The sequence below is a fragment of the Bubalus kerabau genome, chromosome 15 (assembly GCF_029407905.1).
Source record: "Bubalus kerabau isolate K-KA32 ecotype Philippines breed swamp buffalo chromosome 15, PCC_UOA_SB_1v2, whole genome shotgun sequence".
In the NCBI taxonomy this organism is placed as follows: domain Eukaryota; kingdom Metazoa; phylum Chordata; class Mammalia; order Artiodactyla; family Bovidae; genus Bubalus; species Bubalus kerabau.
In genome coordinates this window covers 33,573,751-33,586,929 of record NC_073638.1, presented here as the reverse complement: position 1 = coordinate 33,586,929, position 13,179 = coordinate 33,573,751, and the positions used below count along the sequence as shown (strand labels likewise).

Here is a 13,179-nt window from a genome sequence, read left to right as displayed (position 1 = left end):
CATTTTGTAAGCTTATTAGGTTTTTTCCCCTCTGGTAATATACTTAGTTTTGGGGTCTTGATGTCTTTGGGGGTTTTGATGAGAAAATGGTGGAATACTAATAAGAAACTTATTCAAACCTCATTCTTATTCTACTGTATACTTCTTAGAGGATTAAGAAATGACGTGTAATAGCTCACATTTCAAACCTTTAACGTCAGGTGTTTTTTTTTTCTTGTCACTTTGTGAAGCTTGTTTTGAATTGAGAGGCCAAAGTCAGCATAGAAAACTTCAAGAGAGAAATGGAAGTTTTTCTCTTCAGATTTTATCCTCAATGAGCAAACTGGATGTAGTTATTTCTCCTTAGGTTAGGAATACTATGATTTAAATACCCTATCCTTGAGTGTGTTCTCATAAGAGTTCACATCCTAATTTTCAGTGTAAAAGCATTATTTGAAGATACATTTGCAGGAAGCATTCGGTGACTCTTGTTCTTTTTCTCGGCATGTCATCCACTTTGGTAGTGCTTAAAATAAAGTACTCAGATAGAAGGTAAGTTGAAACAGACAACAAGCAATATAATACAAAATGTTATGAGTAAAGTGTGTTACTCAGATCCTTCTAAAATACGTTTCTCTCTATTTTGAAGGCCACGGTATAGGCATCTTGACTAATGGAACCAGTCTCTTCCTTTGATCATCAGTAGGGTTATCTTTTCGGGAAACCAAGTCTCAGTTCAGATGACAGTTTTAGATGAGGCTGACATGAAAGAAAGAAGGACTTTTTAATTATTAGCTCCCTGAGAAACATGCATTCTCTCTCTTTAGATTAATAATTCTTCAGCTGAAGCCATAAACAGGAGCTTGATCAGGTCTTGTGGGTTGAACAGGGGCAGGGTGGGGATTTTTTTGATCTTTATTTTTTTGCTCAGATAGTAAATAGGATCTGAATGTATATGTCAGCCTGGCATACAATTACAGCCTGCTGACTCTGGGTAGATCAATTTTGGTCAAACGAGAATAAAAAAATTAATGTGAGTGCATTTCTTTAATCTCCTAAGGCTTGGGGAAAGCTTGCAAAGATGGGTAGGGAGTACCCTCTCAGACGGTAGATGCTCAATGAATGCTCACAATAATAGAATATCATAGATGGATGAAAGGCAAGCATTGAGAATGTTGGAGGCTGGCTTCAACAGCTTCTTTCCATTTTCTGTTTGTGAATACCTACATTGGAAAAGGGCAAAAGGAATTACGGCAATTAACTAAGTGTGCACTGTTCAGTAGGTAACCACTAGCCATACGTGTTTAGTGAGAACTTGAAATGTGGCTAGTCTGAACTGTAAACAGAGATGTGCACCAAGTATAAAATACACCCTGGATTTTGAAGATTTAGTATAAAGAAAGGAATGCAAAAAAACTCAATGATACCCATACTGATTACATGTTGAATAATAATATTTTTTATATATTGGGGTTAAATGAAATACATGACTATTTTACCTCTCTCTTTCTACTTTTCAAATGTGACTGATAGAAAATTTTAAATTACTTATGTGGTTTGCATTATACTGTAATTAGATGATGCTGGTCTGGACTTTGGAGATAATGTAGGCAATGAAATATCTCTGCTTTTAAGGGCCAACTTGCAAGCTATGTAAGTATATGACTACTTTTCTCCTTAGGTAGACTGGTGGGAGAGGAGGGGAGAGGGAGGCCTGTTGACTCTGGAATGCCTCTTCCTTCAGACGAGAGCCTTCATCATGCAGGCAGGCTCAGTCGCTCAGCCCTATCCGATTCTTTCACAATCCCATGGACTGTAGCCTGTCAGGCTCCTCTGTCCATGGAATTCTCCAGGTAAGAATGCTGGAGTGAGTGGCCATTCCCTTCTCCAGGGGATCTTCCCCACCTAGGGGTTGAATCTGTGTCTCTTGCATTGGAAGGTGGATTCTTTACCATTGAGTCACCTGGGAAGCCCACCCTGAGCCTTACCCCAAAATTTAATCTCAAGAAGGGGCTGGGCACCTCAGGGGGCCTCCTTCACCCAACCTGGGAAGTAGGATGGGTCAGACCAGAGCCCCAGCATCACAGAGAAATTTGTCAGCTTTCTTCACCTCCCAATTTTCCAAGAGTCTGGGTTGTAATAACTATCTAAGAGGAAAAAGGAACTTTCGTGGGACAAGCCCTGCCAGGACAGCCTGCCCTCATACTGGACTCAGGCCCCACAGCCCCTAGTGGGGTCCCAGCTGAGATTACCTGAGCACCCTGGGAGAAAGGTGTATCCTTAATGGAAAGGGGTGATGATGGAGGAATCCCTCTCTCGGCCTCCACTTCCGATCCCCAATTTCCACCTCTGAGCCTCCAGGGGCCTGCATTAGTGTGGACAGTGGGTCCACTCTCTCAGCCACAGAGCTTTGCTTCCCAGCACTGCTGAAAGGGGAAAGGCAAGGAAAACTCTGGCAGTCTTGGAGGTCCTGCCCTTTCTCAGAGCTGTCCAGTTTCCTCCCTCCATCTGTCATTTCCCAGGTTCCCAGGTTCTGCGGAGGCAGAGGAGGGAGGGCTGGACTCCTGGGGAAAAGGCCTTCAAGTGCTTCTCCATGGGGCTGGGCTCTTGGGCAGGCAGGTCCGGTGTGAGCAATAGAGAGAGGGGAGCATGGGCAGGGCCTGGGGAGATAGCCTTAGCTTGGAGGGAGAACAGGGAGTATGAAATAAAAGTATATAAAGTAAGGAGGCAGTAAGGACTTAGCAGGCTGCGCACCTCGCCCTCTCCCTTCCCTCTTTGGATCCTGCAAACATCCCAGGAGAGGTGTAAGGTTGAATTCTGAGACAGGGTTTGCAGCACCTTGGCTCCAAGGTAACTGCTATCCAACAGAGTGTTTTACTGCCTCTACTCCCAAGGGACTTTCAGAAATCTTGTCGTTTCTGAGGCTGAAGTTAGTCCCCGCCCCCAGGTGAAGCTGAAATCTCACCCTCAAGGGTGGATGCGAGTCTGCTCCGTGTAGGGATGTAGTGTAGGTGTGCAGACCCAAAGGCTCTTTACAGTGGCTACTGCTGTTTGTATATGCACCATTCCCTCAATGGCCACTCTGCCTCTAGAGTCTCAGTAGACAAAATGCCTCAGCTCTCACTGGGAGCTGGTAGATGTGCGTCAAGTGTGGCCTGTCACCCCCACTACCTCTTCACGAATTTGTCTTCCCCTGGACCAGAGCTAAGACCAAGCATTGACTCCCAGAAGTCTGCTGTATTCCCTCACTGATACTACCTGTTTGGGGTTTTCAGTTCTTACCATTATAAACTTTAAAAAGATCATATTTCAGGCTCCAGGACATGAGTTCTGACTTCATTTAGAGGCTTACTTTCCAAGATCTTATTTTAAAGTTATTTCCCCCTTCTTTCTCCTTCCTCTCACTCTCCTCATCTATTTACCATTTCCCAGTTCATCCGTATGGAATACGACGCTCCCACTTCCTGGAGTGCTGTAGTTTGGGGCCTAATTGATTCTGGTAATTAATTTGTTCTACCTGCTAGATCAGATGGAAATCCTACCCGTGCGCCCAAGGATTAGCACTTGGCTTTCTAACACCTCCTCTAATTATCTAATAGCATGGGTTGTGTGGACTCAGTCTCTATTAAAACACTTTTACTATTAGCAGTAGTGATTGGAATTGTGATGATGACTAGATTTCAACAAATTAGAGCTTAAAAATGGAGAGATGGAAGAGAAGTGGCTTCTTTTAATTTCCCTGAGTTTAACATCAATAATTAGAGCAATTTTCGGAGATGTGAGCTGAAATTACCCCTGCTGTGTTGTAGATGATCACCTTAATTTTAGCAAATTGACTCCAGGGAAATAAATGTGACAGTTTAGAAAAAGACAAACAGAAAAAAAAAAAAAACACCCAAAAGATTGGGAGGGAGGAAAATGAAAAGAAAGGTTGCAAAAGGGAATGGGAGACAAAAACACAGTACAATTATTTTTCAGGCTAGGGTTGGTTGACAAGTGATGGTATAGTAGAAATAGCAAGTCATGTGAGTGGAATGAGAAAGTAGTGGAAATTTGAGAGGAGGAGGAGGCTGGCATTAAGAGGTAGTTCTGGACATATTTATACAGATCAGATTACTTGACTAATGTAGATATAACTTTCCTCACACCACCCTCTAAAACTGAGGTAAATAATGTTATGATCATTTATTTACCTCCACAATGCAGTCATCCCTTAGCCATCAACTTAAGTTGGGTCAGCAGGTATAGGCTCTCTCCTCACTTCTTCTCATCCCCTTCTGCAACCATTGTTCTAAAGTGCCCAGACCCCAAAGCTGAAGTACATACTTTATTCCTGTTGCTTCAGGGCCCTTTAAATGCCCTCTGCTCTCTAAAGAGGAGTTTGTCCGACGTAGAAACCTTTTCTCTTTCGCTTTCTTTAAAAGACGACTGGGAGCTAGGCAGCTCCTGCAGTGGCCAGGCAGAAATCGAGGTCCAGAAACCTGGTAAGAGCAAGAATCCAGTTCTCTCTGTTCCTCTCTTTCCGGGCCTGGCCGGTCGCATTCAGCACCGCGGACAGCTCCCCGCCCCGCCCCGCTCCGCCCCGCGCCCACCGCACCCTCCCCTCTGCCTCTGGCAGCCTTGCCATTGGCTCTCCCGGCTCCCCTCTCCAAGCTGCCAATTCTCCTACACGTAGACCCAATCTACCCAGGAGCTTATCTTCTCGCCTCTCCAGCTCCGGGGGTAGCCCGAGGCCGAGAAGAGAGCATCAGGGATCCGAGCTCGAGGGTGGTTGGCTCTCGACCAGGCTTGGTGAGACGCCGCCTGCTTCCTACACTTCGTCCCCGGCCCTCGCCCTGTGGCAGGCGCTCGGTTCAAGATGAATCTCAACTTCACCTCCCCTCTACACCCGGCATCATCTCAGAGGCCCACGTCCTTCTTCATCGAGGATATCCTGCTACACAAGCCCAAGCCGCTGAGAGAGGTGGCCCCTGACCATTTCACCAGCACTCTGGCCTCCCGGGTGCCTCTGCTAGACTATGGCTACCCACTCATGCCCACACCCACCCTCCTGGCTCCTCACCCCCATCACCCACTACATAAGGGAGACCACCACCACCCTTATTTCCTCACCACCTCGGGTAAGTAACAGGGGTCTCAAGGAATGGGGAGCAATAACAGGTCTTCCAGCAGACTCTGAGCCTGTGATGGAGTGGAGGAAAGGCCAGAGCTGCCTGGGCCTGGCTTGGCGACCTCCTTCTCTAAGTAACAGGGAAAGAATGTTGGGGATACAGCTGAGAACACAGGGAGCTCCCTTGAGGCATGCCAACCCAGGGTGGTAACTGTACTTTTTATTATGAAGGAAACATGCCTAGCCAAGAAGTGGCTGTAGGTTTGGGTGATATTCTTGATGCACAGTGTTCGGTTTCCTTTTTCTTGGTCTTGGTCACTTTGGTCCATCTCTGTCCCCATCGCTATCTCTTTCACTCTGAGGGGAACCCCTGACTATCCCACCCCATGGAAGGGAACTCAACTTTTCAGCTCAAAAGTCTCCAGTGGGGCCAGCTCTCTCCTTCCAGGTGCTGAGCATTCGCAGATACTTCAGGGGTTTAGAAGTAAAGGAGGGTTTGGGATATTGTAAGGACTGAAGGTTTGGACTGGCCTGAATATGGGAGAAAAGGTAAGAAAAAAGAGAGTGAGAGGAGGCTGTTCGTTAACCCTCTTCACTTCCAACACCCATCATTTAATTCACAGTCTAGGGCTGGGCTGCCCTCCCCTGCCCCAGTTGCTGGCGTCTCTGGAGCCCCAGCCGAAGTAATTTGATTTCCGAGGCATGGCAAAGAGCAGAGACCAGCAAAGTCTGGCTGGGACAGGGATATGTGGGGGAAATACCCAGGTTTTCTTCTGCTTCTCTCCGAAAGCCTACATTCACACTTTCTTTTCCGGCCTCTTCATTACAGCCCGAATTCGTTGATTCGTTGAGTCCAGATGCAGAGCGTAGCGGGAAAAACAATCCCGGTCGGGGTGGGGTCTGGAAAGACGGGAGACAGTCTGTGAAATGTGGGCGCTGGAATCCACGACAAAAGTTAAAGCGTTTGTGAAGCGGTAAAACCCAGACTTAGGGGCACTGGGTTGGAGGGGCAATTTTAAAACTTGCGTCCGAGCTCGCCTTTTGGTTTTTGCTTCACCACGGGCCGGAGACAGCTCTTTAGCGCTGCACCCATGTTTCCCGCAAATAGAAAATAGTGGACAAAGCCCGAGATACAGGAACTACTTGTTTTCTGTTTCTGCTTTTTCTCTCTGGAATCAGTCGATATTGATGTCTGTGGCGGCTGGTCCGCTTGGCGCGTCTCAGACACGGTAAAGCCTGCGAGGGTCAGGAAAGACTCAAGACGTGTCCCGAGGCAAGGCGCTTCAATTCTTCTGCGTGGGGTTGGAGGGAAAGAATGAGAAAAAGAATGAGAACCAGATCAGAGAGCGGGGTCCCCAGCGCTTCCCCGAAACTGACAGGAAACGTGCGAGACGGAAATTACCGCTCCGTTTTCGCTCAGGAGCTTTACTTGCATCTGACTGTTCGTCTATTCCCTTTGGTTGCAGGCGGGAGAACCGGGGCGGCTCAGTGAAGAGAAAGGTGCTTTTTAAGTAAGGTTGTGAAGCAGGATCACATTCACTGCTTCCATCAGCCCCAGGACATCACTGATTGTCACTGAGTGTCCAGAGAAGACTGGAAGGATCGGGTGGGGGCGGGTGGGGAGAAATAGCTGCTGGACCACTCGACGTTTGCAAGAATATTTTGGTAGGCGCGACCAGAAGTTTTTCTCCAAGAGGACATTTTCAAAGACCTCCGGATCTATTTGATAATTTTCTTTTCCGTTTTACTTACCGTTTACTGTTTGTATTTATAAATGGCCTTTCTGATAAAGATCTCCAAGCGCTATTCTTGCAATTTGTTCCCCCCTGCCCTGCGATTCCTAGGAGAAGCTTTGGGGACGTGGGGCGGGACCGGTGGGGGCGCGAGGCGGAGGGGCTGCCGGGGAACTAGGGTGGGAGTGGGGCGGGCGCTCTCTGCCCACTTGACCGCTCTTCTCTCCGCAGGGGTGCCGGTCCCTGCGCTGTTCCCGCACCCCCAGCACCCGGAGCTGCCGGGGAAGCACTGCCGCCGCCGCAAAGCTCGCACAGTTTTCTCGGACTCGCAGCTCTCGGGCCTGGAGAAGAGATTCGAGATCCAGCGCTACCTGTCCACGCCGGAGCGGGTGGAGCTGGCCACGGCCCTCAGCCTGTCGGAGACGCAGGTGGGCCGGAGGAGGGGGAGGCCCCTTCTCCGCTCGCTCCTCTCCCTAATGCCTCTGGGCGGGCCGCAGAGCTCCCGCTTTATTCTAGACTTCTCCAAAGACCCGTAGGAAGACTACCGACACTTCCAATCTCTTGTCTGAGTCACTGAAGCAAAATCTCTCGAGCAGGTTCCGGACACGGAGGAAAACCCCCTCGAATGATTCCGATGATCATGTCCTGTTTGAGGACTACCATTTCTGCGCCTTCCCCCACTCCTTTCCCCATCAGGGCAGTAGCCCGGGTCAGAGGCAAATCAGTAAGAAATAAAGAGGGTTCTTGACCCGAGAGAAGTCCACATAAGGGTTCCCCCCCCTTAATGTTTCTCACAGCCGCAAGTCTTCATATCCACCCTCTCCCTAACACACTCTCACACACATGCACAAATATGAGCCTTCTTCCTATTTCCCTGTCCTGAGTGGGAGAATTTTTTTCATTTTCTTCCAGATGCTTTTCACCTGCAACCTCAAAACGCCTGGCTCCACTCCCTCTCCTCTGTTCTCTGAAACCCAACTTGCTGTGAAAGCGCAGGCCTGCCAGGCCCCAGTGATTTTTTTCTCTCTGATGAGAAGCAGCAAGTCTGCTTCTCTCCCCTTCCTGTCCAGGAGTCTTGCTGGACAAGGTATTTAGATGTCACAGTCAGAGTGAGTTGAACGGAAAGGAAGCTCACCCACGCAGCACTTACTGTTAGAGGTTCTAATTAATAGCAGTATTAGTATGTACTAAGCACACCATATTGAGCCTCGTTGTTATTTTGGGGCAATTACTTCTGAGAGCTCTAGGATATCTGGTTCCCATTCAAGCTAAGACGACAACTTGTGAGCCGTTCAGGTGTGACCCAACCCAAGAGTGAGACAGTCAATAGCTTCTGGATAATTCGTCAGTGGGTTGAGGTCTATTTTCTTAAACCCCAGCAATCGCTTTTATCTTCGCTGAGTCTGAAGGAATGACGTGCTTTTCTGTCTTTCTCCCCGGAATCAGGTGAAAACGTGGTTCCAGAACCGGCGGATGAAGCATAAAAAGCAGCTGAGGAAAAGTCAAGATGAACCCAAAGCGCCTGATGGGCCCGAGAGCCCCGAGGGCAGCCCCCGCGGCCCCGAGGCCGCACCCGCCGAGGCTCGGCTGGGCCTGCCTGCCGGCTCCTTCGTGCTGACTGAGCCGGAGGACGAGGTGGACATTGGGGACGAGGGGGAGCTGGGCTCAGGGCCGCACGTGCTCTGAGCCGCGGGGCCGGAGAGGCGGGGAGGACGCGGCGGGGCGGGCCTGGGAGATCGGCTTCGGGAACACAAACGCTACACACCTGTTAGCCCTCCAACCCGTGCGGGCCGGTGCGCCCGGCCTCCCGCCCCCTTCCCCCGCCCACCCGCCCGCCAGAGCCCGCGCCGCCGGGGCGAGAGTGCGCCTGCTTCGCTTGTCCGCGCGTCCCGCGCCTTCGGCAGCGCCCACGGGAGCTTGGGCTCTCGGCGCCCTAATTCGGTGCGGGAACCTCTTCCCTGCCGCGACTGCAGACCCCTCGGCCCTCGCCCTCAGCCACCTTTCCCCGCTCGTTGTCCAGGCGCTGCGGCCTCTCCACCGGACCCCTTGCCCTTCCTTGGGCAGACCGATGGGCTGCAGGTAAGGGACCGGGTGTTCCGCTCATATCCACTCCGGGACAGACTCGCGCGCTGCTCGCCGCCACGCTCCCACTCTCCCCCGACTCCCTCCTCTTCTCAGGGCGGCGCTTCCATCCTCTCTCTCCAAGGTTCTCCTCAAGATCTCTTGGGTCTGCACCCAGAACCGTTTTCGAGCTTGTGGTCCCCTAGGCCCCCGCGGTCTTCACTCTGGTGACTCCGGCCCCCGTAATGGGAGGCGAGAAAGTTGGGCGGATAAAACCCATCGAGCAATTCCGGCTCCCGACCTTGTTGCGCGCCTGCCCCGCAACTCTTCCACACCCCGCCGGCTATTGATATTTTAAAACTGAGTGTCTCTTGGGTTCTATATGGAAATGCTCGTTCTCATTGCATTTTAGGGAATCTTAGCAAGATGAAGCCTAAAGGAGAATGCGCATCCCCTACCAGGCGTGCCTGTCTCTTTTTTGGGGACTTTTGAGGTGGGGGCAGGAATCGGGTTGGCCCTACCCGTCGCTCCCCTTTCCTTTCCCCTGGGAGGTCTCCTATTCTTTTCCCGGGTTTGCACTCTCTGTAGATAATAAAGGGCTCGCCGGGCAAAACTGGGAACGAAACACGAGTTTCCGGGAATCGTTTGTTACCGCGACCTCCTGCGCGCACGCCCCCTCCGCTCAGCCCTGGGCAATTTCCTGTCCTCGGCAGGACTGAGCAGGGCTAATAACTTTTACTTAACAGATTCCCATCTCCCCAACGCCGATTTTTCTGTTTTGAATCGTTTAATAGTCTCGGGTTCCACCTACATGAAAAAGGTCTCTGCAGATGGTATTTTTGACTCTCAAATGCTGAAAGGACAGCGGTCTCTTGATATTAGGAGTTTGAAATGTGCTAAATGAATTGTGTGACGACACTACGTACCCAGTACACTTATCAGATATAGCACCCGTGCCAGAGGCGACCTCAGTTTCCGACCTTCCTTTCGTTCTGGTTGTGTATTTAGGTAAAAGAGCCCAGGAAACCTGGAAAAGAGGCTATGTCGAGTCCTGACTCTTGGGTCCTAATGACTAACGTTAATTACATGAATTACAGCTCTATGACCTTGGGTTCCATTTAATTACAATTTTTGGCTCCTTATTTCTCTAATAAGAGGATGAACCCTAAAGATCCTCTGGGTCTAAGTTCTATGATTCTATGAATGTAGCAGCAGACTTTTTTTTTTTTTTTTTAAGTAAGCTTGTTTGGGGAAATACTAACTTAAGCAGAGATAAGTATCAGAGTGAGACCTGTATCCAGTCTATATTATTTAGGAGCAAAGCTATTGCTTTAAAAACACAAGCATTGTATATACTATCTGGATTTTCCAAATGCTCTTTATCAGTTAACAATCAGTGAGTCTTGGCAAGAAGGGATTGTTTTTCCATTCATAAATAAGGAAATTGAGGCTTGGCAAGGTTGAAGGATTTACCTATGAAATCAGGACTAGCTAGGCGCCAAAGCAGGACAGAAAATCTCTTCTGACTCCTTGATCACTTCTTTGCCTCAAACACTTTTTCTTCAACAATGCATTGGTTGGCATTTTGCTTCTAACACTTCGTAAGGACACCCCTCTCATTTACTTAGATCTTGTAGATGTGCTACAAATGCAAGTCTAGGTTCAGATTCCTCCTCTCTCCCTGTTCAGATAACGACGGTACCATTTTAAGCAAGTTTTTGACAAATGCTTTAAGGAAGACTTGTTTATAGAAAGAAAGCAATTTGTGAATAAGAATGTTCTTGGTAACTGGGAAGAGAAAGTAGATCCTATTTATTACACAAGGGGAAATAAATCTCAAATTCTTCTAATCCCAGGAAGAGCAACTCCTAAGAGGGATTTTGGGGGAGAATCTTTGAAGGGAGTAGAAATACTGTGTTTAGGGGGAAATTAAAAAAAAATTAGATGGTTAACACAAACCCCAAAGCACCAAGCATTTCTTTCTTTCTTCTCTTGTCTTCACAAGAAGATGGCAGGGGTTATTTTGGCTCTAAGAGTAACAGATAGCTACATTTAAAAAACTTTTTTGCCTTGAAAAGACAGATAAATAGGAAACACTGTTAGCATAGGCACAACATTGCTTGACTGGAGGCAGAATGGATCCTGGAGCTAGGAAGTAGCTGTCTTTTTCATTCATGAGCATCAACACAAGATGTTCACTTTGCCTCATCCTGGTCTCCCTCTGTGCTTTCCCTCGATGGGTGGGTTAGTTGGGAAGGGAAAAGCTCAGACCTGCAGCACCAGCAGAACCTGGGGCACCATTTCCACATCATACAGTATTCCCTGAAATTGATGCAAACAATTCAATAGCAAAGTTCTCCAGGATTTTCTTTCCTTTTTCTTTTTTCCCCCCTTTTTATATACAGCGAGTTAGTGATGATGATAGAGGATAGACACAATTTAGTCTCAATTTAATGTAACATGATAGTACTTTTTGTTTTTGGCCTTCAATACTGATCAAAGCCTCCATAGGCTGAAAAGATATTTTGTCTGAATTACCCAGGCTTTTGCTTCAACTCGGTTTCACTTGGTGGTGAAGATCTGACAAAACCACGCTCATTATGATATATTAAAGAGAGATATACACAGATCTGGTTCTGAAGGGTCAAAACCATCTTAAAATAGCCCTGGTGGACAAGTCATCCTACTTGTAATCCTAAATGTAGTAAATAATTTGTTCGGTATTTGTTCTCAATGTTGTTTCTGATGGACAGCATTTCATAGCCTCTCAGAGAGGGACTCAATAATATTTCTACTCACATGACATAAGAACGCAAGAAATTGACAATACGTCACTTAGCCTAGTGTTAGCTGATAGTGGCACTAAGAAGTGATTAATTGAAATCCATGACACCACTTCAAAAGACAGAGGACTGGCTTTTATCGATGGATTTGATAACTAGAGATAAAGAGGTATGAAGGCACAGAGCAAGCAGAATGCTTTCTGGTGCTAAGAGAAACGTGCAATAAACATATTTAATTGAATCAATAACTTCCTGGTCTTGAATTGGGCTCAGTGTGTGTGCAAAACTAATGAAATATATTATATTTATGTTATGTTCTTGGCATCACGTTTTAAAGAGGATATTGACAAAGGTTAAATTCATCCAGGAATGAATACAGGAACCTAGATAGTAAAAGATATAGGAAACAAAGAAGTGTGAACTTTTTAGCTTGGAGAAGCAAAGCTTTGGGGAGGGTTGGGAGAGGCTGTGTTAGTTGTGTTTCAGTGGCTGCAGAGGGATTACGTATCACGAGGGCATGTCTAGTCTGCTCTGCTGGAGAGGGCAGAACCAGAGCCAATGGGTGGTTCCAGGGAAGTAGATCTTGGAACGATATTTGAGTAACTTCTATAAGACAGGTATTGTGTTGACCATCAGTAGAACAGGCTAAATCCACAAAACACTAAATACTTTTCACTAGAAAAGTGTGATCAGAAGCTGGCAGGCAAAACATTTAAAATTATTTGTCATCTTACTAAGATTTTAGTTCATACACTCTAAATAAATAGAAGAGTTAACAAAAACAAGAAAAAGAAGAAAAGGATATTCGTTTATTCATTAAAGAAGTCCCAGAACCTCACTCTAAAAAGTAAGTGAAAACTAAGTGATGTTCCTTTGGGTTAAAGACAAAAATATAATTAGGAAGGAATTGTCCGTATTATAAGAGACATTTGACAAAATCTAAGTCCTTCATTTTATAAAGGAAGACATTAAAATCCAGATATAACAAATTACGGGCCAATGTCAAATAGACAGTGGTGGAATTAAGACTAGAAGTCAATTTTAATTATATCTTACCACTAATTCATATTGTGATAAAAGTGGCAGAGGGGTTATTATCATTCTATTATGTGGAGGAAAGGATTTTGCATAGTAATTTTAGATGTAAAATTTTAAAAAAATAGCTGGAAATTATCTAGCAGATTCTTAGATCAATTTATGGTACACCTAATTAAGAGCAATCTGAAACTTAAATTGACATTCCTAGGAGGTACTGAGTCCCTTAGCCCTATTTTTTGTCCAAGCCACAGGGGAATAACAATTTGCTGGGTGGGATGTTTTAGAAGATGTTTGTGTGTCCAGTAGGATGAGCTAGATATGTCTGCTGCTGCTGCTATGTCGCTTCAGTCATGTCCGATTCTGTGCGACCCCATAGATGGCAGCCCACCAGGCTCCCTGTCCCTGGGATTCTCCAGGCAAGAACACTAAGCTGCTTCAAATCCCCATAGTTTTCTAAAAATTTTGGCCTAAATCT

General features: G+C 47.0%; 1 protein-coding gene and 1 long non-coding RNA gene across 3 annotated transcripts; one reads left to right on the top strand and one right to left on the bottom strand.

The window, feature by feature from the left end:
* Positions 1-397: 397 nt before the first annotated feature.
* Positions 398-8,565, top strand: BSX (brain specific homeobox). Its single transcript, XM_055548428.1, has 5 exons — positions 398-531; positions 1,661-1,832; positions 4,694-5,099; positions 7,054-7,250; positions 8,269-8,565. The coding sequence occupies exons 3-5, from the start codon at positions 4,838-4,840 to the stop codon at positions 8,506-8,508; spliced, it is 699 nt and encodes a 232-aa protein (XP_055404403.1). The 5' UTR covers positions 398-531; positions 1,661-1,832; positions 4,694-4,837; the 3' UTR covers positions 8,509-8,565.
* On the bottom strand, positions 5,290-8,411 carry LOC129628868 (uncharacterized). 2 transcript variants are annotated; one of them, XR_008702955.1, is made up of 2 exons: positions 7,194-8,411; positions 5,290-6,381 (listed from the first exon to the last, which is right to left on the bottom strand). It is a non-coding gene; the product is annotated as an uncharacterized LOC129628868 (long non-coding RNA). The 2 variants fall into 2 exon arrangements; XR_008702954.1 differs by having other exon boundaries at positions 7,973-8,411.
* Positions 8,566-13,179: the final 4,614 nt, after the last annotated feature.

Coding starts and splice junctions, on each gene's coding strand:
- BSX (XM_055548428.1), top strand. CDS start 4,838: ATGAATCTCAACTTCACCTCCCCTCTACACCCGGCATCATCTCAGAGG. Junction 5,100..7,053: donor TTATTTCCTCACCACCTCGG/GTAAGTAACAGG, acceptor TTCTCTCCGCAG/GGGTGCCGGTCCCTGCGCTG. Junction 7,251..8,268: donor TCAGCCTGTCGGAGACGCAG/GTGGGCCGGAGG, acceptor CCCCGGAATCAG/GTGAAAACGTGGTTCCAGAA.